At 38.9% G+C, this 27,468-nt stretch overlaps 1 protein-coding gene across 1 annotated transcript; it reads right to left on the bottom strand.

Moving 5' to 3' along the window:
- Positions 1 to 5: 5 nt before the first annotated feature.
- Positions 6 to 14,182, bottom strand: zgc:162879 (ras and EF-hand domain-containing protein). Its single transcript, XM_051724883.1, has 17 exons — positions 13,646 to 14,182; positions 11,925 to 12,077; positions 9,968 to 10,058; positions 9,200 to 9,295; positions 8,987 to 9,067; positions 8,776 to 8,891; positions 8,410 to 8,478; positions 4,874 to 4,955; positions 3,884 to 3,954; positions 3,590 to 3,773; positions 3,372 to 3,473; positions 2,835 to 2,979; positions 2,638 to 2,719; positions 758 to 872; positions 531 to 644; positions 377 to 453; positions 6 to 299 (listed from the first exon to the last, which is right to left on the bottom strand). Exons 1-17 carry the CDS (start codon positions 13,954 to 13,956, stop codon positions 197 to 199), a joined length of 1,992 nt encoding a protein of 663 aa, XP_051580843.1. The 5' UTR covers positions 13,957 to 14,182; the 3' UTR covers positions 6 to 196.
- Positions 14,183 to 27,468: the final 13,286 nt, after the last annotated feature.

Here is a 27,468-nt window from a genome sequence, read left to right as displayed (position 1 = left end):
AAGTCCATTAAAAAAAACCAATGTGGCTAGTTTTGCCACAACATGGTTCAAATAAAGGACATGACTTAATGTGGTAGAATTAACAACTACTGACCGTTTTAAAGAGTTACCTTGACTACAAAGCACAGACTTTAATATAATTTTAAGAATTAATCTTGGCATCTCTAGGGTGTATCCAAGTAATGACCAGCAAGACTTAAACTCCACAGCAGTTGCTCAGCGTCTTTCTCCGATTGTGAAGGCTCAGCTTAACCTGCGACCGTGACCTCCGTCTCAGTTTTGCATGTTTCTTTACTTCCCTGTGATAATAAATGACCGGTTTAAAGCCTCTAAATGGTGTTAGAATGAGTTTGAAAGAACTGATAAGATATCTTACCTTGCTAAATGTAAAACTGCCTCTACAACATTTGTCCCCTCTTTTGCACTTGCCTCGCAGAAAAGGGCATTGTAAGCCTATTGTCATAAACAGCAGCCATTAGAATTATGATAGTTATTACATTCTTTCCACATAAAACTGACATGACACTCACCATAGCAAGCTTTTCCCCATGGAATGCACTCACACAATTTGCCTCTGGCGTCTCAGCCCTCAAATCCACCTTGTTGCCTATCACACACATTGGGATGTCCTCATCTGTTGACTCCTGTGAGGGGGAAAAAGGTACTTTGCTCAATCAGCACAATCGTCATGCATTAACAGAATTCTGACAACACATTTTGATACAAAGAAATGTCAAAACAAAATGAGTCAATGTACCCGAATCTGTTCCACCCATTCACGAACATTTAGGAAACTGCTCTCAGATGTGACATCGTACAAGAGTAGCACTCCATGTGCTTTGCGAAAGTATGACCTGGCAATGCTGCGGAACCTGTAAACGAATAAAGTAACAAATACATTTTTGCCAAAAGAATATAATTGAAAAAGAATGGTCTACCTGCTGTAACATTACATTATTTTTATTATTATTATATTCATCAATATATTCTAAGTTTACAGGAATATTCAGAGTTATTTTCAACCTAATGTCAAGGTACCATATGGAATTTCAATGTATCCCTGTGTTTATAGACATACAGGAAATCCATTTACAGTAAATACACTTATTATGGAAACTTAGCAGGCAAGTGGGTAGAACCACAAATAAACTAAAAATATGCCCCTACCACACAGTTTCAAAAGTAGCTTATAACCGTAACACGGATATTACACGTAGCATAGAACACACATTATACAATACACAAAAAAAAAAAAGCTTACCAACCCAAGTTCCACATCAACAGGGCCGTTTAGATAACTGTACAGGATCAACCAAAGTTTTAAAAGGAATAGTTCACCAAAAATGACTTTTCTGCAAAACACAAAGGTTTATTTAATAGACGAATATTTCAGCTCTGTAGGTCCATACAATGCAAGTGAATGGCAACTAGACCTTGAAACTTTAAAAATCCCATCAAGTCAGAAGTAATCCATATGATTCCAGTGGTTAAATCTATGTCTTTAGAAGCAATATGATAGGTGTGGGTGAGAAACAGGTCAATATTTAAGTCCTATTTTACTATAAATCGGAAAGTGAAAGTGGAGATTTACAGTAAAAAAGGACTGAAATATTAATCTGTTTCTCACCCAGTGATTGCATCGCTTCAGAAAACATTAAACCCCTGGAGTGATATGGAATACTTTTATTCTGTCTTTGCGATTTTTGAAGCTTGAAAGGTCTGGTCACCATTCACTTGCATTGTATGGACCTACAGAGCTGAGATATTCTTCTAAAAATCTTTGTGTTCTGCAAAAGAAAGTCAAACACATCTGGGATGGCATGAGGGTGAATAAATAAATTCAAATTTTTGGGTGAACCATCCCTTTAAAACTTCCTGTGCTTCTAACAAAATACAAGGTTCAAATTTCTTCTTTTAAACCCACCGGCCTTCTAAATGTCTGAATAATTTAAAATAAACATTCCCCATTTGCTTATAAACACAGCAGGACAAAACTATCTGTGGTAAAAATCAACAGCATGCCACAGATGCAGAACATAAACATTAGGTAAAAAAAAAAAAAAAACCCCAGAACATTCCTTTAGTTAAGGGTTATTATAAGACTCTTTGCTTAACCCCTTTAAAAGCCGTTTAGAGAACAGTAAAACTAGTAGCACAACCCACTTTACAACCCCAAGATACTTGAATGCTATTAATAGCCAACACATTTAAAAAGGAATGCTTGAAAGCTTTTAATAATATCCAGATTGACAAAGCAGGTGTTGCCTAACCTTCAGATGCATGGTCACCATTAAGGGACAATTCACCCAAAAATTAAGTAATTTAGTCACCCTCATGTCCTTCAAAACCTGTTTGACTTTTTCCTTCTTCAAAAAGGAAGACAAAAAAAGGACACCAAGCAGTATGTTAGTCTCAGTCACAATTCACTTCCGTTGCCTTTTTCTCTCTATATACAATGTCAGTAAATGGTCGCTGAGGTTGTCCTTCTGCCCAACGTATCAGTCTATGCTCCATGGAAGAAAGTTATGGTTTTGGAACAACATGAGGCCGAGTAAATAATGACAGTTTTCATTTCTGGGTGAGCTATACCTTTTAAGATTTGGAAACACACATAACCACACAAAGCCAAGTGTATACCTTTCCTGTCCAGCAGTGTCCCAGATCTGAAGGTTTGTTTTCTCTCCATCCACAAGCATCTTCTTTATTTGAAAATCAACACCTGCAAGAATCAATTCTTAGTGCTATACAGATTCTCAATACTTGCAGTATTCACATTTGTAACAGTAGATAAACATGTTTATATCCCAATTGACAAATGTCTTTCATTTTCTCACCAAGAGTGGTTTGTATATCTCCTCTGAATTCATTGAGACTCAGTCGTAGTAAAAAGCTGGATTTTCCTGACCCAGCATCCCCAGCCAACACCAGACGGTACACTGGAGCAAGGTCATCTGTCTCACACAGGTTTGCTTCAGTTTGCTGTACAGTACAAAATTGCCCAGCAAACAGATTAATGGAGGAATGGATGTTTTTAAGGGAAGTAACATTCTGAGGCAGTGTATTTTTTCACACCCCCCCATGCTGGTCTAGGCTGGTTAGCCATGCTTTTCACCAGCAAAAACTAGCTGTTGAAGCTGGTTGACCAGTCTTTCTGATGAAGCTGGCTAAGCTAGTTTAAAAGCCTGGTGGAGACACCAGCTCCCCAGCGACCCATGCTGGGGAGCCAGCACCCAAAACACAACATAAGCTGGTGACCAGTAATGTTGGACTTTTCAGCAGAGAACATTATGTGAGAGCAAAAATTTCTGTTGCAGTCATACAAATTCAGATTTCCAACCACATTTGTGCAAACTAAAAGGTGTATCAAGTACCTTAACAGGAAAAGCAGACAACCGGCGTCGTAGTGAAGAGGCCATTGAGCCAACTGTTCTAGGAGCTACAGGTTCCATAGCTTCAGACTTCAGGTCTGAAACCTATGAGACATTGTTATTCAACCAAGGGATATGTATTAACTATATTAACATGTACTATATTTACGTCAAATCTTCAACTACATCATACAGTATATTAAAGCTTATTGCAGGCTTACCTCCAGCTCAGCAGGAATATAAGAGTAGCTATGATGCACTGTTTCCACTAAATGATGGCTGTCATCACTGTCATAATCGCTGCCGGACATTGGCTCTGTGTCCGTTTGTAGGGAAACTCCACTGTCCAAATACTTATCAGCCCAGCTCTTAACCAGGGCCATTGAGTCCTCTTCATTAGTATAACTTTAAAGTGCCAGACAGAAATGTCAGCCATGAAACAAGGCGGCATCTTTACTCTGTATTCCTTCTCATCAAGGTATAACTGCAACAAATATTGAAGAGTTCATAACCACCTGCTCCGATTCATTGTGCTCTGCCGAACTGGTTTCATTTTCCTAGGAAGGACATCATTTTGGGGGGAGGGCTGCAGAAGAGTAAATACTTTAATGACACGTTATGTACATTCAAATGAGTTCCAGAACATTCTAGACACAGCTGTGTATTTACACTGGCGGCCAAAAGTTTGGAATAACGTACAGATTTTGCTGATTCGGAAGGAAATTGGTATTTTAATTCACCAAAGTAGCATTCAACTGATCACAAAGTGTAGTCAGGACATTACTGATGTAAGAAAAACAGCACCATCACTATTTGAAAAAATCTAGACAGGCCCCATTTCCAGACGCCTCATGTCCTCAGCTGATAGCTTAATTGAATTCTACCCGCTCGGCACCAGTTTCATGTACAACAGTAAAGAGAAGACTCAGGTGTGCAGGCCTAATTGGAAGAATTGCAAAGAAAACGCCACTTTTGAAACAAACAAAAAGGTTAGAGTGGGCAAAGAAACAGACATTGGACAGATAATTGGAAAAGAGTATTATGGATCTTAACCCCATTGAGCTTTTGTGGGATCAGCTAGACTGTAAGGTGCATGAGAAGTGCCCAACAAGACAGCCACATCTATGGCAAGTGCTACAGGAAGTGTGGGGTTAAATGTCACCCGAGTAGCTGGACAAACTGACAGCTAGAATGCCAAGGATCTGCAAAGCTGTCATTGCTGCATGTGGAGGATTTCTTGATGAGAACCCTTTGAAAATAGTTTAAGTTTAAAATTGTAATAGTAAATTCACATTATTAATGTCCTGACTATACCTGTATATTGTGATAAGTTGAATGCCACTTTGGTGAATAAAAGTACCAAATTTCCATAAGAGCAAATCTGTACATTATTCCAAACATTTGGCTGCCAGTCTATGTATGGTGCAAATCCAAATATTTGATTAGGCTGAAAATAAAGCAGTACCTGAGAAATGTTTTTAATTCAAAACAAATGAAATAGCTACCAGTCTCTTTGTAGAGGCATTATCCTGGCTCAGAGCAGAGCGTAACCCATCGTTGCTGTCATACAACTTCTTGTTGATTTCCCTGATATGGAGAACATGCGTCACATTTAAATCCATGGCATTTCTAATATGCAAGCTACAAGAAAATCCATTTCCTCAGAATATTTTTATTGAGCTTCACGGAATATACATCCCATCCATTAAATGGTTAGTTCACCCAAAAATGAGTACCCATTTATACATCCTATATCTCTCCACTTTCAGAATGTGAAAGGACTTTAATATTGATCGGTTTTTTTTTTTTTTTTTAAATGTTTAATGCATATACATACCAATGATTGATGCTTAATGATTTTAAGTTTTCCAGTTTTGTAAAATAGCTTTCTTTGCAATTGTTAGAGCTGTGTGTGTATTATATATAGGCTTAGTATAGAGATGTGGGATCAAGCTCTGATAAATCTCCAAGGATGCAGAGAAAGGGGGAGAGAGGGACCTTGGACTTTGATAGTTTATCGGTTACCTCTGCCCAAAAATGATGTATCGGTGTGCAATATCATAAGGCGTGCGAGTATGTATCAGGGATGTTAAGATTACATTGAGTACGGGTTTCCAAGTTAGATAAACCTATTTCGTGTATTGTATAATGTGTGTTCTACGAATGGTTTTATATTGAATGCGTTTTAAATTTGTATTTTTTAAAATCACTGAAAATGTATTTTTACAAATCTGACACCAGAAGTTTGGGTCAGGAGAAAAAGACAAATCTGACTCCCATTTATGAATAGGTAAAGATATTGAATAATCTGTATTGAAAATGAGTTTATATAATTTGGATAATATTTGTTTAGAGGATGAAGTCATAATCTTTTTGAAAAATATAGATGAAGTTTGAGGGTAATATTTATTTTGTTGGTGTTTTAAATTTGCAAATTCTGAGTAAAATTTCCATTTGGGATTTGAAATTGAGAAATCTAAATAAATTTGTTATCATGGAAGACATGGTGGAGGTACGTTATTCCACTTTGTTCCCACTTGCTAAAATAAAGAGTTAATTTATTAGACCCATAGTCAGGATTGTGCCAGAGTGGTGTATACATGCAAGGTTGCATCTTTCAGTGTGTAATTTCTAGAATCTTCCACCAGGCCATCAGAGTTGAGGAGATTAATACATTTAAACACTTGTGACATTCGATATTTGTGCCAGTGAAGAGTAGATCACCTAGTTTGATATTATTGCATTCATCTTGTTCCAGTACAAGCCATGGATTCGAAGAAGTGTTAGCTGTATCCATTTAATAGGTAATTGATTTGCCAAATAAAATATATATTGTATATAAAAAAAAAAGGAAACAGGTGTTCAGTCCTCCCTGAAGTTTATTTTTCTGAAGAGTGGATAGCCTGATTCTTGCCTTTTTATTTTTGCAATAAAAGTGGGATAGAGCAGAGTTTAGTGATTGGAACCAATTTGTTGTGGATTTAACAGGAATCATTGAGAATGTTCATTTGAGGAAGGATTTTCATTTTGACAGTTGCAATCCATCCCATTAGGGAGAATGGGAAGTTATTCCAGTGTTTTAGTTCATTGCTAATTTTAGTCAATAGTGGAGTAAAATTTAAATTACAGAGTTCTGACAGCCTGGGGGAAAACGTGAATATCCAAATGTTTGATATTGCCAATCAGGAGTGAGAAATGTGGGTGTTGGGTTGAAGGATTCCATGAGCTGCTTGTAATAAGTAGTATTGTTGATTTTGTCCAGTTTACAGTGTAATCGAGAGTTGTGAAAAACTCTTACTAGATTAAATGCTTCTGTCAAAGAATTTAAAGGGTCTTGGTGGTAGGGTAATGCATCATCTGCATACAAGTTGATAGTGTTCCAAATCTGTAGATAGTATACCTTTTACTTTGTGATTTTTGACCCAGCAAACGGGACGTCCCTCAGACGTTGCGAACGTCCACTTAGGTCCGCTTTGTAATGTTCGCTGGCGGACGCCACACACACACACACCCCCCCAATTGTTCAATAAATGTACTTTTGTTCCTTCCAATTTCTCACGTCTGTTTTCTTTGGTTAGCCGAGAAGTAAAATAAAATGACGTTCAAAAGGACTTTAAGTGAAAGTCCCAGCTAACAAAAAAATGTCCTCAGAACGTCCCCTAAATGGCCTCTGTGAACATCAGGAGGACCCTACACATGGACGTTCGTAGAGACCATTTAGGGGACGTTCCGAGGACCTTTTTTTTTGTTCGCTGGGTAATGGCTCAAAAAAAGATTGCGAAAAGTAAAGGGGAGAGGGCATCCCTACCTGGTTCCCCTATGTAGTATAAAGATTTGTGATGTGATCCCGTTAGCGATGGCAGAAGCCTTCGGTGCATTATATATTGTCTGTATCCAATGAATAAATGATTTTCCAAAGCCAAATTTCTCTAGAGTGTTAAAAAGAAACTTCCAGTTGACTTTGTCAAATGCCTTTTCTGCATCCAAAGAAACTATTATTGCCTGGGAATGATTTTGTTGTGATGTACTAATAAGAATGAGAAGCCTTCTTACATTAGTGGAAGAGTGTCTGCCCTTGATAAAACCGGTTTGGTCATTATGGATAATTGATTACCGTCTCCAAGTGAGATAAGAGAGTTTTGGATATTACTCCTATATTAGAATTTTCAGAATGGTTCAATAATAGTTTTGATGCCGTATTCATTTGAGCTGGTATCTGGCCTTTGGTATACATTTCTGTAACCATTCTGAAGGATAACAGCTCAAACATATGGCAGAAATGTTTCAGGAATTCTGCAGGGTATCCATCTGGTCCTGGTGCTTTATTATTAGTCATCTGATTTAATGCATTATGTAATTCAGAGATTGTTAAAGGAGAGTCTAAGAGGTCTGCTTGTTCTTTTGTTAAATTAGGTAGTTATATTATCCAAAAAATATTTAACATCTGTTGGATCCAAATTATTTTTGGAGTAGTATAAATTACTGTAAAAGGTAAGAAAAATCTGGTTTATTTCATCTGGCGATTGTGTGAAATTCCTTGCGGAATCTCTGATGGTCATTATAATTGATTTTTCTTTTTTGTGCTTAAGTTGACTTGCAAAAAATGTGAATAAATGAATAAACCAATAAAATACATTTCAGTCATAGTGACCTAGCGATATTTCTATTGATCGGTTTCTCACCCACACCTATCATATTGCTTCTGAAGACATGGATTTAACCACTACGGTCATATGGATTACTTTTATGCTGCCTTTTTGATTGAGCTTGAAAGGTCTGGTCACCATTCACATGCATTGTATGGACCCACAGAGCTGTAATATTCTTCTAAAAATCTTTGTGTTCTGCAGAAGAAAGAAAGTCATACACATCTGTGATGGCATGAGGGTAAGTAAATGAGAATTTTCATTTTTGGGTGAAGTATCCCTTTAAAACACACATTATGTAATGGATGCATTACTTCACTACCAATAATACTGATGAGCAACAGAACAGCAAACTGTCAAAGTGACCATTACAGAATAAAACTGAATAGACTCACTGGAGCATTTCTATATGGCTGGAGTAAGACTGATATTCCATCACCATCTTTTGAAGGTCATCGCTTTCTCTGTGAGAAAAGTGGACACATTAAGATCTTTTTTTCTTAAATAGGATTAGAATTCTTGGAGGATAAGTGTAAAAACAAATGACAGCATTAATGCCTCAGGGTACTTATTCTTGAGAAGCCCAATTTAAGAAGATTTATAGATTTGAGAGGTGCTTGCTTGTGCAAATGTTGCCGCCAGAATGCTGTGTTGTGGGTGAAAAGCACACCTCTCCTCAAGCCGCACAATGAGGTATCATTACCTTAGATTACTATAAGCAAGCACCACTAATTAATCAATTCAGAATTTTATGTTCCTACCTCTCATGTTGGAGTTTCTGATCTGTGAAGGCATTTTTTAATCTGTCCAACTCTACTTGGAGAATGGAGATGTTCATCTGGGCTTTCATGAGAGAAGTTCTCAGCTCTTCATTCTCCTATAGAAGAATGGAGAAATGAAAGCTGACAAGGTCACAAATGTATTTGGACAGTAGCACTTGGGATTGGGCAGAATATCTTATTCATAGAGTACCTGTGTTAGATCTTTAATCTGTACTCTCAGTTTGATAGCATCTTCTCTGGGGCTCTTTAATTTGGACTCCTCTTGATATTGCTAATGTTGGAGGCAATGCGAGCAACAAAGCATTAGTTACACAGAATATAACAGCCAAATATTGACAAAGTACACGCATTGACAAAATGAGAATCCCACTTCCTTTCTGAAAACACCAAATCATTCTCCCACCTTTGTGAGCCCCTCTATTGCTGCCTGCAGGTCTGCCAGCTCATTTTCATGCTTGATTTGGAGCATAGCAATGGATTCGTCCAATTTCTTTTGCTCCTGTATGCATGAAACCAAAGAAGAGTGTTTTCTTTATATGCACAGGCCTAATAAAGAGGCATTTACAAGCTCTCATAGAGAAGCCTTTGTGTGCACAGCGTATGGCTGGCCATCCTTTTAAAAACTGCACACTTGTCTACAAGAATAAAAGGTGAACCACTAAGTCGCACCTGAAAATCTCTTTTCCCTTTACAGAGACAGAACAAAATCTGTTGAAATATACATGTTTATATACAAAGACATTGTGGTACTATTAATAATGTCCCCATGAATTCAGGAAAGTATTGCTTTCTCTTGTTAAAGTATATTCACTCAAATGAAAATTGTCACACGTCATTTTAAACTTGGTTCCAAATGAAAAATAGTGACTTACATTTCAGTCTATTCCTTACATAAAGCTATCTTATGACAGCAGAACAATTGGAATATAGTGCACAATTCGTATGGGCTCTTGTCATTTTCGAGCTTGATATTCCCAGAAAAAAAACAGCTAGAATGTTTTTTCCACACACACAAAAAAAAAAACTGGTTTAGAATGCCATGAGGATGAGTAAATAATGACAGAATTTAAGGAAAATGATTCCTTTACATTTAACAATAAATACAAATATGCAAATGTGCCAATTCATAATCATTCTGATCATTGCACACCAAACCGGTCTGTCTTCTCACCTCTTCCCTGACCCTCTCTTCTGTGTGGGCCAGCTGCTGCTGCAAGTCTTCTTCCATCTCTGCTAACTGACTGCAGCTCAGTTCCTCCGTTCTGTTGATAACAAGCAAAAGCACAGCTCGTCAAACAGCACACTTTCAGCACCCAGTGCCAACTATGAAGTCTTTTAATCCCAGTCTTATTGTTGGGATACCATTTAATGCATCCAGCTTCACCTACATCCAGATCTCAAAGAAATCGTGCTCCCTGAGGAGCTACAACTGGAGAGATGAATTACTCCTTTAAGCTACACAGTCTTATCATACAGTAATCATTAAGCGGGTGCAGTTGAGCAAACTTCTGACGAAAGGAAAGGGAGGAAAGAAGGCAGGGCTCTTGAGAACAGGAGCCGCAAGTGTGTAAAGTGGACCCGGGATGAAACAAACAGCATTGCACTAAACACACAGTAAAGGCCATGGACTATATCTTACAGAAAACAGAGCTCTCAAAATGTGTCCACACCTATTAAAGCACTCTGCCAATAATTTACAAAGTAGAAAATGACATTCTGGTTTCTGTGAAAAGTGAAGATATGCAAGCTTAGTAACCCTAACCCAAAGACTGTTTTTCAATTTCCTTCTTCCTTAAGGAAAGAAATCTAAATTTTACAGTGAAAGCTTTAGAACCTGAAGCCATTAAATGCTTATAGAATAAAATGTTTTTCAGGCTTTTGTTTCCACCCAACCATATAGTAGATAAGGAATTTTTCGGGTTCAATAGTAGTTACGCTCAATTGACAATTTGTGGCATGATATAGATTATCACAAAACGTTGACTTGCCCCTAATATTAATTACACACACACACACACACACACACACGTTCCAGTAAGGGACTTACAATGGAACTGAATGGGGGTAATACATATAAACATTAAAATACTCATTGTTTCAAAAGTATACCCACAAGACAAACAACATGCATGTTAACATGATTTTAGTGTGATAAAATCACTTACTAACCTTTTCTGTGCAAAGTTAAATCCAATTTTACAACTTCGTTGCCATGAAGAAATGTAAAACCTTAACTTAAACTTTACAGCTCATAATACACGAGTTTTAACAGAAGAATTAGTTTAATAAAATGAGCTTCAAACTTCTGCCTTTAAACCCTCCAAAAATTGGCCCTACCACAAACCCCCCCCCCTTTCATTTCTAGCAATGTATTTTTGTATATATATGCCAGGAATAATATTTTTAATTTTTCATTTCATGTTATGTTCCCTTTACAATAAACTAGCTTTGCTGGAAAATTACAGCATACAAATAAAAACATTACTGATCGATTTTTAATTTTCCACCCATTCTTACTTTCAAGACAATCACAAATCATTGACAATTTCTACAAATCCTTCTGTATTTGCCAGCTAGATAAATGTTATGGTTTTAAGATTGAGAAACTTAATTTAAAAATTGAAAGTTTAATTAAAGTGAAATCAGCAGAATTCACAACAACGTTCAAAATATATCACCGAAATTCAAATGTTTAACTAATGTAACATTAAGTAACGATGTGTCACAGGCCAGAAATGGCAAGTGGCACTTCCATCAACTGGCCCGAAACTCTTTTTGTAGCTTGAGCAGGGCCAGTGCTAAAGCAATAAAAACATTACAGCACAACTGCACTTGACTGAATTTATCTTGACAATACTAGTAATTAAGTAATATACTAAGCTCTGTTGATAAAGTACTGTAAAAGGGATTGGCCAATGACAAACCCATTCAGAAGTGTGATGGGATTATTCAAAGACTTTGAGATACATTAATATTACAAGTATGATTGTCCTTCATAATATCTGTTGTAGTGGGAACACCTTGGCCAAGATATTGCACATTTAACAATCTCATAGCACAACCAGCTGTAGCAACATCTGTTTCTCTTCACAACAGCATCCCAGCTGAATCCTGGAAATGTTTCTCACCTTCGCAGACTGGTCTCCAGTTGTTCACTCTCCATCCTGTGCTCTCTGCTTTCAGCCAAAAGGGACTTGATGAGATCCTCATATTGCTGCAGTAACAGCTCATCTGATGTGGAGTGGATCTGTTCATACAACTCACTCAACAGATCCAACTGCCTGCAGACATAATAAAAAGGGAAGAAACAATATAATCCAAAAGGATGTCTCAGACATTATCTAGAATCCAGTTGTCTATGCGCATATTGACAATTTAGATGAACAAACTGAACAAAGAGGCCCTCACAAAACAGGATCAGTTGATTCTTACGAAACTTGTCAAGAAAATGTTCTGATCATTATTAACCCTAAATAAATAAAATAAACTTCTCATTACTGTAACACGTCTAGATGTTTTTCCTTTTACTATTCCCATTGTTCAATTATGATTGAATTACAAAAGATACCGTTTTACAATAATTTAGTTAAAATAGGTAAATATTAAAAGACAGTACCACGGCCTATGATTTCAGTAATGAGAATATCAAAATGACCCTCTTTTTGCCTTGCGGTAATGAGGGGGGGTGGTAATCTATTGATGTAATCTCCTTGAACAATTGTCAAATGTGATATTTTCAGGGATCATCAATACATAAATTTGCAATATTTCAAAATATATTAAATTGTTGATCAATTACATCGAAAAAAAAAAAAAAAAAAAATCAACCTTTACATGGACCTTTCACGAGATAAATCAGGATAATTTTGTAGTTCATAGTGACAAAAGTGTTTAGGAAAGACAAGTTCTATGGCTGTTTTTGTTGCCATTTAGTGTTTTGGGAGAAAATAATAAATCGCAAGTGCCTTTTACCCCCAACTACCATGAAAATAATGTCACAAAGTTAGTTCACCCAAAAAAGAAAATCCTTTCATTATTTACTCACCCTCATGTCATCCCAGATGCATATGACTTGATTTATTCTGCTGAACACAAAGATTTATAGAAGAATATTTCAGCTCTGTATGTCCATACAATGCAAGTGAATGATAACCAGAACTTTGAAGGTCCAAAAAGCATATAAAAGACAGCATAAAGGTAATACATAGGACTCCAGTGGTTAAATCGATATCTTCAGATGTGATTTAATAGGTGTGGGTGAGAAACATAAATATTCAAGTCATTTTTTACTATTAATTTTCCTCCCTGCCCAATAGGTGGTGATATTCACGAATAATGCGAATTTCCTAAATAAAACGTAGAAGTGGACATTTATAGTAAAAAATAAAATAAAAAAAAATAATTAAAAAAAACCATATTGATCTGTTTCTCACACATATCATATCGCTTGGATTTAACCACTGGAGTCGTATGGATTACTTTTATGCAACCATTATGTGCCTTTTGGACCTTCAAAGTTCTGGTCACCATTCACTTGCATTGTATGGACCTACAGAGCTGAAATATTCTTCGTTTCTGTTTAGCAGAAGAAACAAAGTCATACACATCTGGGATGGCATTAAGGTGAGTAAATGTTGAGGATTTTCATTTTTGGTTGAACTATCCCTTTAAATGGTCCTAAAAATATTATTTTCAGTATGCAAAATGATTGTGGAGTAAAGTAGGACCAGGCAATTTTTTTTGCCAGGTTTCGTGAGAATCACCCGATAAGGAAACAAACAGGAACAATTTTGTGGTAGCCTACATCACTTCATATTCCAAAATATTCATGTCCCAACCATTTTCATACCTTCCCAAATAAAAGGCCACATCACCGTCTAATGTGTTTTCAAATTCACCCCAAGCGCTTCTCTGATTCTGCAAACTCCTGCCCAACAAAGCCAGATTGAGGGCTTCGGATACTTCCTGAAAACTGGACGAAAAATCGTTGAAATTAATGTATCCGTCTCCGTCCAGGTCGAACTTGTTGAATAAAGTCCTGATCTCGTCAGCAGGGACATTAAGCTCTCGACAAACATTGATGAAGTCCACGTATTCGATTCTTCCCGACCTATTTCCATCACACGCCGCGAAAAGTCTCCGAAGGTCAGCTTGATCCATCTTTAAACTTTCGAAAGAACAAACAAACGACTATTCCACCTGTGTACACCGGCAACCCTCCAAAAAGTAGAAGTGTTAAAAACAGACGAAATTAAAAGATAAATTTGTGAAGTAAATGAACACTAAATATCTACCAGACCCATCACATCACCAACAGGTGCACAGAATACTAGCTTGAAACTAGAGACAGGTACATGAAGGCATGAGCTAATGGATGATGATAGGTCATTATCTCGCCGTGTAACAAGTTGTGCTCAAGTTTTTGTGCCATTGGATAGCTGCGGAGGTAGGCGTGCCTTAATTGTCCACAATAATCTCAGGACCAGCCCACATTTCCAACTAACATCTTTTGATTCCCAGAACGGTTTGGGAAAGTTAGGTATTTTATATTTAAAAGAGAATGTTCCTAGAATGTTAGGAATTTGTGCCCCTTAAAATAATAATAATAAAAAAAAATAAAAATTAAAAAAAAATTACCAAACTGTATGGTTCATACTATAGCCTAGCCTTAAGGGAACTTTCTGTGTTTGCTGGGTTTAAAGCAAAGTCTGCCTAGCAAGTCAGTCCACTGTCAGCCATTTTTGGAACTCTCTCAGGAGATTATTTCCAGTCATGCCAGTACAGCTCTTATCTACTTGAATGGAGAAAAACCAAACTGTCAAATACAGTTGGTCAAGATTACGATCAAAGAACATATTTCAAATCAACAATAAAATCTGACAATACTGGTATCATAAATTGTGATTCTTTACCTCATATTACGCTAAAAAACGCAATTTACCCGGCTTGTATAGCTAATACGCATGCGCGCTCTAGAGTTGATCGGCAGGTTATGTCTGTTCCTAAAAGGTGATCTGCTCTTTTAACTGTAAGGCGGGACTTCCTTTCTACATCCGTTGACCGTTGGGTACTCAGAGCTTCCTGGTTGAGCGTTCCAATTTCTCCCATTCATTTTCATAGAAATGGCCCGTCTCTGCGAAATAATCTCTGGTTTAAAGTGTGAAACATTATCAGAATCAGAATCAGAATGAGCTTTATTGCCAAGTATGCTTACACATACAAGGAATTTGTCTTCCAGTGTACAATCATACAAAAACAATACAAAAACAGCAGCAAGACATAGATAATAGATAATAATAAAAAAGAAAAACTAATTATACACATACGTACAGACACACATACATACATACATACACACATACACATGGGTAGTGCAAATCTAATACAATCTGTTATGTACAGTGCAAATACAAATCTGTTATGTACAGTGCAAATGTTTTTTTGTTTTTTTTTCCCAGAGGAATGAAATGGCAGAAGAGGTTGGATGTGTTGAATAAATATAAGAAAGACTAAACTGTGTATTGCACATAGTTATTGCTCAGTGGGGCAATTTAGCTGTTCATGAGATGGATAGCCTGAGGGAAAAAAACTGTTCCTGTGCCTGACGGTTCTGGTGCTCAGTGCTCTGAAGCGTCGGCCAGAAGGCAACAGTTCAAAAAGGTAGTGGGCAGAGTGAGTGGGGTCCAGAGTGATTTTTCCAGCCTTTTTCCTCTCTCTGGAAATGTATAGTTCTGGAAGGGGGGGCAGGGGGCAACCAATAATCCTCTCAGCAGTCCGAACTGTCCTTTGTAGTCTTCTGATGTCTGATTTCATAGCTGAACCAAACCAGACAGTAACTGAAGTGCAGAGGACAGACTCAATGACTGCTGAGTAGAACTGTATCAGCAGCGCCTGTGGCAGGTTGAATTTGCTCAGCTGGCGAAGGAAGTACAACCTCTGCTGGGCCTTTTTCACAATGGAGTCAATGTGTGTCTGCCACTTCAGGTCCTGTGAGATGGTAGTGCCCAGGAACCTGAATAACTCCACTGCTGCCACAGTGCTGTTTAAAATGGTGAGGGGGGTCAGTGTTGGGGTGTTCAGTCATTTCCACCGTTTTGAGCATGTTCAGCTCAAGGTTGTTTTGACAGCACCAGACAGCCAGCTGTTTAACCTCCCTTCTGTATGCAGACTCATCGTCATCTCGGATGAGGCCGATGACAGTGGTGTCATCTGCAAACTTCAGGAGCTTGACAGAGGGGTCCTTGGCGATGCAGTCACTGGTGTAGAGGGAGAAGAGTAGTGGGGAGAGCACACATCCGTGGGGGGCACCAGTGCTGATTGTACAGGTGCTGGAGGTGAGTTTCCCCTGTCTCACAAGCTGCTGCCTGTCCGTCAGAAAGCTGATAATCCACTGACAGATAGACATGGGAACAGAGAGTTGGTGTAGTTTATTCTGGAGTATAGCTGGGATGATGGTGTTGAAAGCCGAACTGAAGTCCACAAAAAGGATCCTTGCATATGTCTCTGGTCTGTCCAGATGTTGCAGGATATGATGCAACCCCATGTTGACTGCATCATCCACAGACCTGTTTGCTCGATAAGCAAATTGAAGGGGATCTAGAAAGGGTCCAGTGATGTCCTTCAGGTGGGCCAACACCAGTCTCTCAAATGATTTCATGACCACAGACATCAGGGCGACAAGTCTGTAGTCATTAAGTCCTGTGATTTTTGGTTTCTTTGGGATGGGGATGATAGTGGAACGTTTGAAGCAGCATGGGACTTCACACTGCTCCAGTGATCTATTGAAGATCTGTGTGAAGATGGGGGCCAGCTGGTTAGCACAGGATCTAAGACATAAGCATAGTTACAACATGCTTTATGCGGAGAGTAAAAAATTAATAAACGAATAAGAAAAGTAACAAAGACGGGAGAAAAATACCAAAGCATAAAAAAGGACAAATAAATAATGAATAAATTACATAAATACTTTGTAGTCTTGGTATTGTTTTCTATGTTCAAAGATTCTTAGGGGCCATTTACGCAGAAGGGTTTTTGCATCCGTCTGCTCTGTTTTCAATTGTTTCCCAATGTGAACATGCGCTAAACGGTATCTTTGACCATTGCGCCACAACTCGCTGTTTTTAAACGCTGTGTCAGGTTAAAAGGAACTTTAACTTTTAAAAACACGTCTGGTGACACTTGCGTTCTATTCCCCTGTTGGTGGGTCTTGCCTTTTTGCACAAAGACGGGTTTGGTGTGAACAGCCCCTCACATAGTTTTAACTTACTGCTAAAATTCACGTAACCTTGTGCATTGTTCATACAGAATAACACTTGTGCTGTTCAGGTCAATTTTGACCTGAAAACAATAAACTTTAATAAATAACGTCAATAAACTTTTTTATGAAATACATGTAATTATGCTAACTTCAAGTAAAAACACTAAAGTTATTTATTTCTTTTGTGATTTTATGATTTTTTTTAACCTCATTTACCTCTAAATTACACAATTACTCCATTCATATTCAAATAAATTAAGCACATTTTCTGTTATCTTCACTTCTATATAAACCTTCATTTCAGTCAATTGAAAGATTGTCAAAACGTCAAAATATGTAATGCATTGCACTCTGGTGACATCTGCAGGAATAAAAATAACAATGACATGAAATGACAACTATGGCCAGTAGATGACTTCAGTGCTCCATGCATTGGCTGATCTCTATAAGCAACAAACATAAACTTAATTTCTAGATATTATCACTAGTTTTGCGCTGGATATACTCTCATCGACCACTTTATTAGTAACACCTGTACACCTACTTATTCATTACACTTCAATTATTTAATCAGCCAATTGTGTGGCAGCAGTGCAATGCATAAAAACATGCAGATATGGGTCAGGAGCTTCAGTTAATATTCACATCAACCACATCAGAATGGGGAAAAAAATTAGATTTCTTTGATTTCAACCGTGGCATGATTGTTGGTGCCAGATGGGCTGGTTTGAGTATTTCTGTAACTGCTGATCTCCTGGGAATAACCTGCACAACAGTCTCTAGTTTACTCAGAATGGTGCCAAAAACAAAAAAAAAAAACATCCAGTGAGCGGCAGTTCTGCAGACAGAAATGGCTTGTTGATGAGAAAGGTCAGTGGAGAATGGCCAGACTGGTTCAAACTGACAGAAAGGCATATGGCAGGGTTCCTCAATAGGCGACCTGCGGGCCACATCCGGCCCGTGAGAGACAAATGTTTGGCCTGCGCTAAAGGCCTGTTCACACCAAATTTGTATTGATTTTGTAAGACGAACTTCTGACGAAAGGTCTATACACACAAGAGTCTGTGAAAAATAATGTATATTAAGACAAAACACCATAAGAAGACTTTCAAAAACAGACCAGGTTTAAGTTTGCAGTACAAAGGGTTCAAGTATATAATTTTCGGGGGGTACCAGCTGCACCTACATCTGTGAGTCATCGTTTTCTATAATGAACATCATCAAGAACCAGGATAGTGCACATCTTTATAAGTGTCTCAACAGAATATAGCCCCAGCATCAGAGGTATTGCTTCAGCCCATTACTGTCACTTCTCTCATTGAATGGGGAGTAGATGTCAATTAATACAGGTACAGTTTAACCCCCATAAAATCTAAGTAAGAGCAATAACAATATTGATGCTAATAGGTCTATTAATTGAATCTGCAATTAGGGAAAGTGCAGGGTGGAGATCCCATTTTGGAGATAAGCAGGAACTGTTTGGAGATCCAGATTGTTCATTAAAGTTTTTTTTATTTATTATTTTTTTTTATTTAAGTTTTTTCATTTTCAACAGGCAAAGTTGTGTAGTTTTGTGTATCTGTATGCAAACAAATTGTTCATAATTGTTTGATAAATAAAACAGGCTACTAATACTGAAAAAAATCATTTTTGAAAAAAATCATTTATGTTGTGACTCTTTTAACAACAAAAACAAAATAAACAAAAATAGAACTTATACTAACAATAACAATAATAATAATAATAATAGCAGCAGCACAAACACTTTTGTCATAACATCGAGAGCGGTGGCCCTTGGCTTTGTATTGTTGACAGAATTTGGCCCTTGGTGAAAACTAATTGGGGAACCTTGGCTCAGAAAACTCAGAAAACCACTCTGTACAATTGTAGTGAGCAGAATGATTTTATGCATTGCACTTCTGCCACACGATTGGCTGATTAGATAATTGCATGAATAAGTAGGTGTACAGGTGTGCATATAAAGTGGTCGGTGAGTGTATATGCATTTTTCTTTAAACCTTGTGTTGAAGGATCATATTTTGCAATGATGCTCCAATATAGTGTCAAATCTGATTGCTACAAAGAAAATACAGATTAATTAGTCATTTGTTTCAAGCAACAACATCAAAATTCTTGCATAAACTTTGTCAAAGAGGGGTCAGACTCAGATTTGGACCTGGGAGTGTGGTGTTTGGTATGTGTGGACATGTTTATCTACACTTGTGAGGGCCAAATGTCCCCAACAGTAAATCTAAAGGGTTAGATTATGTTGATCTTTAAATCTAGTGATGTGTACATGTTTGAGTTATGGTTAGGTTTGGGGTAGAGTATGGAAATAGAAAATAGCAATAGCCTCACTAATATAAAACATAAAAAGTCTTCACTAACATAGTCAAACAAACCTTTGTGTGTGTGTGCGCGCATGCGAGTGAATGCGTTTTTGTTATGTATTGTGGATGTTTTATAGTCTCACCCCTTTATTTATGTGTGTGTGTTCTGCATTGTGTCTGATTTATTGATTTTTATTTGACAAATAAAAAAATATGCTCTGTGTTTTAGTCACATCCATTCATTTCCAGTGGTGGGTCAAATTTGACCCAAACAGTATGAATGGTTTACTGTTTGATAAAACCACCCAGACTCATCGAATCAAGTCTAGATTTCTTTTGTGTGCATGTTCAGATAGCAAGTGGAGGAAAAATCACCAAGTCTCGTACCACTCAGATAAAAGAATCCATTTTTATTAAATGAACTAAAATGAAACGGGTCAAAAATGACCCGAACAATGCATAAAGTTTTCCTAAAGTATTCCGCAATGATGATTCTAATTGCCGCTGGACCATTCTCTGGTTCTGGTCTCTATAATAAGCAATGTAAAAACTACTGAAATGAGTGATCCAAATGGAGAACAACAACCATTTTAAGTGTTAATTGGAGTAAAAATTAGCTCAGCTTGTGCAGTTGTTGGCTGTCATAACTCAAATTAGTTAATGATATCAACGTTACTAACCTTGGGCCATCACTAAGTCATCTACCTACTTGGGTGTGGCACTAAAGTATCAGCACTATTGACATTTACATTTATTCATTTGGCAGTCATATTGAGTCACATGTTTTTTTACAAATTTAATACGCTATACATCACATTATTGATGTGTAACACTTCTGCATTCAGGATAAAGGTGGATAGTGCCGCCACAAACGTATTTAATTATTGAACATGAAATTACATTACAAGTGCCCCTGACGAAGATGTGTCATGCACCACTGCGGTTGTCACCTTCTGTTGAATATGTACCTTTACTTTATTTCCCTTTTAGTGGCAGACTGTCCATATCAACTAAAGGCCATTTGCCTGCCTTTGTTTGGTGATGTCCGTGCCACAACTTTTAGCTTCACCCAATAGGGTAGAGGCAATTTCTCATCTTCAATGAACTTCACAGATCTTTTAGCTGACTTGCAGTCAGATTAGCATCATAAAGGTAAACCTAAAATTGCAATTGCCACTGTTATCCATCTGGACTATATCCTAAAATGGGTTCTGATGTTTTTTTTTTTTTTTTTCGTTTTTTTTTTAGTCTCTCAATGGCTAACTACACGAGTCATTGTGTAAACAGTGCACCGCACCTAAGCCTAAATTAAACTTGTGTTTGCAGGTGATTCAGTCATCATTGTTAACATTTAACTTGCGTCAGATATTCACACACACACTCATGAAGAGGTATTAACATGATTAATGAGGAAGCCAATTATTTATTTGACCATGATTGCATATGAGCATTACTTTGATGTAAACTACGTCACATTTTGGTTGTTTACTTAATTTAACCTGTGGCTTATGTCACAAAGCAGGATTAAGTGGCTAGCTAGGAAAGTTTAAACATAGTTTCAGCAAACTCTGAATTTGCGGTACCAGTAAGGCAGATAGGTTTTCATCAGTGTTCATCGCCTAAAACTAAACTAAAACCAATCCTGAGATTGTTCAGCTTTCTTTGTGATACATGGCACTCGATTGAAATAATGTTTTATATGTATATATATATATATATATATATATATATATATATATATATATATTGTGGCAGCGGGAGCGTGGTTGAGTGCCCGTCCGGAGAGGGAGAAAGCGGTAAGGGCGTTTACACCTGAGCTAAATTATGTCTCTAATTCCAGTGATCTTGGGGAGAGCGGCATATAAACAGCCACGCCACCGCCAGAAGAAAAAGAGAGCAAGACAGAACACAACTTTGGTGTGCCTGCTGCTAAAAAGAGAAAAGACTGTCTCACTGTGTGGCCGTGAGGCCTGATTTTTATTTGAGTTTATTTGTGCTTTGTGGCCGTGAAGCCTGTGTTTTTGTTTGAATAAAATGAACCATTTGGTGAAGACCTGTGTTCTGGGCCCTCCTTCCTTTGAAGTGTGTCACACTGGTGCTAGGGAGGGTAGAGTCACATGGGGTAACCTCCTCGTGGTCGCTATAATGTGGTTTGTTCTCGGTGGGGCGCATGGTGAATTGAGCGCGGATGCCGCGGTGGATGGCGTGAAGCCTCCACACGCGCTTTGTCTCCGTGGCAATGTGCTCAACAAGCCATGTGATAAGATGCGCGGGTTGACTGTCTCAGACGCGGAGGCAACTGGGATTCGTCCTCCGCCACCCGGACTGAGGCGAATCACTATGCAACCACGAGGACTTAGAGCGCATTGGGAATTGGGCATTCCAAATTGGGAGAAAAAGGGGAAAAATCCCCCCACCCCAAAAAAAAAAAAAAAAGATGACATGAGGGGGGGAGAGGCTGCCGCCCCTCCCATCCTCAGGGGATTTCCCGAAGGGGATTTTCCTCTGGAGCAGTCACGAGTCATGTCAGCTGGTGAATCCACCGGCCACCCCAAAAGCGCCATTGCATCCCATTCCATTGATCAAGGTCCCCTTCGAGAGAATTGGCATGGGCCTCGTAGGGCCATTAGAGCGGTCAGCATGCGGATATCGCTTTGTATTAGTCCTAGTGGATTATGCAACGCGATATCCAGAAGCAGTGCCTCTGTGCAGCATCTCAGCACGTAGTGTTGCGGTGGCACTCTTCAAGATAATCTCCCGGGTGGGGATTCCGAAAGAAATCCTCACCGACAAGGGCACAACTTTTATGTCACGGGCACTACGCAAGCTTTACAAATTATTTGGCATTAAGGCGATACGCACCAGTGTCTACCACCCACAGACAGATGGCCTGGTGGAGCGTTTTAATAAAACCCTTAAGAACATGATTCGTAAGTTCAAGCATGAGGATGCTAGGAATTGGGATAAATGGCTCGACCCCCTGTTATTTGCAGTACGAGATGTCCCGCAAGCCTCCACTGGGTTTTCCCCATTCGAGCTGCTATGTGGGCGGTGCCCGCGCGGGGTGCTTAATGCCATCCGCGAAGCTTGGGAGGAGGGACCTTCAATAGCAAGAATGAAATTCAGGTCGTTCTTGATCTTAGAGCAAAACTCCACACCTTGGGACAACTAACACAGGAGAATTTGCTCCAAACTCAATAATGACAGATCCGACTGTATAACAGGGGTGCTCGGCTGTGGGAATTCACACTGGGAGATAAGGTACTTGTATTACTACCCACATCGAGCTCCAAATTACTTGGCAAGTGGCAAGGGCCCTTTGAGGTCACAAGACGAGTGGGGGATCTCGATTATGAGGTAAAGCGAACCAATAGAGGGGGCGCACGTAAAATATATCACCTCAACCTCCTGAAATTGTGGAGGAAGGCAGTCCCTGTGACGTTGGCTACGGTAGTTCCGGAGAGGGCGGAGCTTGGGCTGGAGGTGAATATAAAACCTAATTATAACACCCCGGTCATTTGCGACCTGCCCGTGACCCAAGACCAAAAAGGGGGTGAGACAGATCCTGGGGCTGGCTATTACAGGAGGTTTGTGCCTAATTATTTGGATGTCACCAGCCTGCTGACTGATCTCACTAAAAAGGGGGCTCCAGACCCGGTCCAGTGGACGGAGCAGTGCCAACAGGCGTTCATGCAAATTAAAGCCACACTTTGCGGAGGGCCGCTTTTGCATGCACCTAATTTCTCTCTCCCTTTCCTATTACAGACGGACGCTTCAGACAGAGGACTGGGGGCCTTACTCTCGCAGGTGGTGGAGGGGGAGGAGCGGCCGGTGCTGTACATCAGCCGCAAGCTCTCCTTGAGGGAGACCAAGTACAGCACTGTGGAGAAGGAGTGTCTGGCCATCAATTGGGTGGTCCTTACCCTCCGCTACTACCTGCTGGGGCGGGCCTTCACCCTCTGCTCGGACCATACCCCACTCCAATGGCTCCACCGCATAAAGGATACCAATGTGTGGATCACCCGTTGGTATCTGGCTCTCCAGCCCTTTAATTTCAAGGTGGTCCACAGACTGGGGGCGCAGATGGCTGTCGCTGACTTCCTTTCCAGAAATGGGGGGGGGGGTGGTAGACAGGCCGGATGGCTCCCCGGCCTGAGTCGGGCGGTGGGGATTTGTGGCAGCGGGGGCATGGTTGAGGGTCCGTCCAGAGAGGCAGAAAGCGGTAAGGGTGCTTACACCTGAGCTAAGTTATGTCTAACACCTGTCTCTAATTCCAGTGAGCTTAGGGAGAGCGGCAAGTAAACAGCCATGCCACCGCCAGAAGGAAGAGAGAAAGAGCGAGATAGAACACAATTTTGGTGTGCCTGCTGCTAAAAAGAGAAAAGACTGTCTCACTGTGTGGCTGTGAGGCCTGATTGTTATTTGAGTTTGTTTGTGCGGTGTGGCCGTGGAGCCCGTGTTTTTGTTTGAATAAAACGAACCTGTTGGTGAAGACCTGTGTTCTGGGCCCTCCTTCCTTTGAAGTGTCTCACATATACATTTGTGCTCAAAAGTTTGCATACCCTTGGAGAATTGGTAATATATGTACCATTTTTAAAGAAAACATAAGTGAGCAGGCAAAACACATTTCTTTTATTTCTTATTGGATTCATATTCAGCTGTAGGTTATAACAGAATGGCACAATCATAAAACAAAACATGGGAACAAAGAAAAAAATTAAATGACCCCTGTTCAAATGTCTGCATACTCTTAGTTCTTAATACTGTGTATTGCCCCCTTTAGCATCAATGACAGCATGTCTTTTGTAATAGTTGTCTATGAGGCCCCAAATTCTTGCAGGTGGTATAGCTGCCCATTCATCTTGGCAAAATGCCTCCAGGTCATGCAAAGTCTTTGGTCATCTTGCATGAACTGCACGTTTGAGATCTCCCCAGAGTGGCTCAATGATATTAAGGTCAGGAGACTGTGATAGCCACTCCAGAACCTTCACCTTTTTCTACTGTAAGCACTGGAGGGTCAACTTGGCCTTGTGCTTAGGGTCATTGTCATGCTGGAAAGTCCAAGAGCGTCCCATGCGCAGCTTTCAGGCAGAAGAATGCAAATTGTCTGCCAGTATTTTCTGATAACATGCTGCATTCATCTTGCCATCAATTTTCACAAGATTCCCCGTGCCTTTAGAGCTCATACACCCCAAAAACATCAGTGAGCCACCACCATGCTTCACAGTGGGGATAGTATTCTTTTCACTATAGGCATAGCACTTATGGTTGTGACCATAAAGCTCTATTTTGGTCTCGTCACTCCAAATTGCAGTGTGCCAGAAGCTGTGAGGCGTGTCAAGGTGTTGTCGGGCATATTGTAACCGGGCATTTTTGTGACATTGGCGCAGTAAAGGCTTCTTTCTGGCAACTCAACCATGAAGCTAATTTTTGTTCAAGTATCATCGTATTGTGCTCCTTGAAACAACCACACTGTCTTTTTCCAGAGCAGCCTGTATTTCTCCTGAGGTTATCTGTGTGTTTTTCTTTGTATCCCGAACAATTCTTCTGGCAGCTGTGGCTGAAATCTTTCTTGGTCTACCTGACCTTGGCTTGGTATCAAGAGATCCCTGAATTTTCCACTTCTTAATAAGTGATTGAACAGTACTGACTGACATTTTCAAGGCTTTGGATATCTTTTTATATCCTTTTCCATCTTTATAAAGTTCCATTACCTTGTTACGCAGGTCTTTTGACAGTTCTTTTCTGCTCCCCATGGCTCAGTATCTAGCCTGCTCAGTGCATCCACATGAGAGCTAACAAACTCATTGACTATTTATACACAGACACTAATTGCAATTTAAAAAGCCAGAGGTATGGGAAATTAACCTTTAATTGCCATTTAAACCTGTGTGTGTCACCTTGTGTGTCTGTAACAAGGCCAAACATTCAAGGGTATGTAAACTTTTGATCAGGGCCATTTGGGTGACTTCTGTTATCATTATGATTTAAAAAGGAGCCAAACAACTATGTGATGATAAATGGCTTCATATGATCACTATCCTTAAATAAAATGTTTTTGCATGATCAGTCATATTTTCTAAATCAATGCTAAAATTTCACAATTTCTGCCAGTGTATGCAAACTTTTGAGCACAACTGTATATATATATATATATATATATATATATATATATATATATATATATATACACACTGATCAGCCACGACATTAAAACACCTGCCTAATATTGTGTAGGTCCCCCTCGTGCTGCCAAAACAGCACCAACCCGCATCTCAGAATAGCATTTGTACAGAGTGGTTATCTGAGTTACCGTAGACTTTGTCAGTTTGAACCAGTCTGGCTATTCTCTGTTGACCTCTCTCATCAACAAGGCGTTTCTGTCTGCAGAACTGCCGCTCACTGGATGTTTTTTGTTTTTGGTACCATTCGGAGTAAATTCTAGAGACTGTTGTGCATGAAAATCCCATGAGATCAGCAGTAACAGAAATACTCAAACCAGCCCATCTGTCACCAACAATCATCCGTGCAATTATCTAATCAGCCAATTGTGTGGCAGCAGTGCAGTGCTTAAAATCATGCAGAAAGGGGTCAGGAGCTTCAGTTAATGTTCACATCAACCATCAGAATGGGGGAAAAAATGTGATCTCAGTGATTTTGACCATGGCATGATTGGTGCCAGACAGGCTGGTTTGAGTATTTCTGTAACTGCTGATCTCATGGGATTTTCATGCACAACAGTCTCTAGAATTTACTCCGAAGGGTGCCAAAAATAAAAAACATCCAGTGAGGGGCAGTTCTGCAGACAGAAATGCCTTGTTGATGAGAGAGGTCAACAGAGAATGGCCAGACTGGTTCGAACTGACAAAGTCTACGGTAACTCAGATAACCGCTCTGTACAATTGTGGTGAGAAGAATAGTATTTCAGGATGCTATTCTGAGGTGTGTGTTGGCGCTGTTTTGGCGGCACGAGGGGGGCCTACACAATATTAGGCAGGTGGTTTTAATGTTGTGGCAGATCGGTGTGTGTGTGTGTGTGTGTGTGTGTATGTATGTATGTATGTATATATATATATATATATATATATATATATTATGATAACGTACACATATCCAAAGTGCACACAAACATATACAACTCACCAAAAATAGATTTAAAAGTTGTGTGAGAAATAAAAATATAATACTTTTATAGTCAATGGTGTCTTTTACAAAAAAATAACATGACATCATACAATTCCATTTGTATCAAAGTTCCAAAGGTCCTAGAAAGAAAGTTAGAGACATATGTCCAAAATATTCGTGAGTATACACATTGGAAGAGGACTGAACTAATGATCACACGATTGCGGCCATTGAAATATACTCAAAGTAAACAGTGTCTTTCCAACAATTGCCACATGATGACAGTATAATCAAGGTAAAAAAGGTAAACATTTCTTTTTAGAGTTAATGTTGTTTTTAAACGTTTGCTATGGTAGTGAGAAAATATGAGAAATGAGAGTCGTGTTTTTAAAGTAAAATATTTTCAGGAAAATTTAAAAAGAAAGCCTATAAACCTAAATCAATAATACATGTGGGGGTTATTGATTTGTTTCCATGAATCATACTGGATATGTTTGTTTGCCAGTAGAGGGCATTAAACCATCAGCTACTGAAACAAGACCGGTGAATTATGTCTGGACAACGTTGCTTTTACAAGTAAACTGAATTTTCCATCATTTTTGCACAATATTGCATCGTATATTTACATTTATCTTGTAGCCTATTGTCTACTTTCATTAGGTTCAACAGGTTGAAACATTTTGTTTTGTGACCTGCGACATTTCCATGAAAAGGGTAGCCTACTATTTTTATTTATTTATTGACAAATCCAAAATAAATGTTATTGAAATATTTACCTGTTTATATTTACCTTAGCACGTACAAATGACTAAAGGCAACGTGTCAGTGAGAAGTATGACCTTTAATATATTTAATTCAAATTAATAGTTTGATGCCACTTTCTTCTAAACTTTAAATTGCAAGTTTCAAAAACTATACATTTGACAGTACAAAAGAATGATGAAACTTAACTTGGGTTCA

This window comes from Myxocyprinus asiaticus, chromosome 18, assembly GCF_019703515.2.
Source record: "Myxocyprinus asiaticus isolate MX2 ecotype Aquarium Trade chromosome 18, UBuf_Myxa_2, whole genome shotgun sequence".
NCBI classification, from domain to species: Eukaryota; Metazoa; Chordata; class Actinopteri; order Cypriniformes; family Catostomidae; genus Myxocyprinus; species Myxocyprinus asiaticus.
Note: the sequence above shows the minus strand (reverse complement) of the source record. Positions and strands in the feature narration are given on the sequence as shown.

Coding starts and splice junctions, on each gene's coding strand:
- zgc:162879 (XM_051724883.1), bottom strand. CDS start 13,956: ATGGATCAAGCTGACCTTCGGAGACTTTTCGCGGCGTGTGATGGAAAT. Junction 9,296..9,967: donor AAGAGAGGGTCAGGGAAGAG/GTGAGAAGACAG, acceptor TCATGCATACAG/GAGCAAAAGAAATTGGACGA. Junction 4,956..8,409: donor AGCCATATAGAAATGCTCCA/GTGAGTCTATTC, acceptor TCTCCATATCAG/GGAAATCAACAAGAAGTTGT.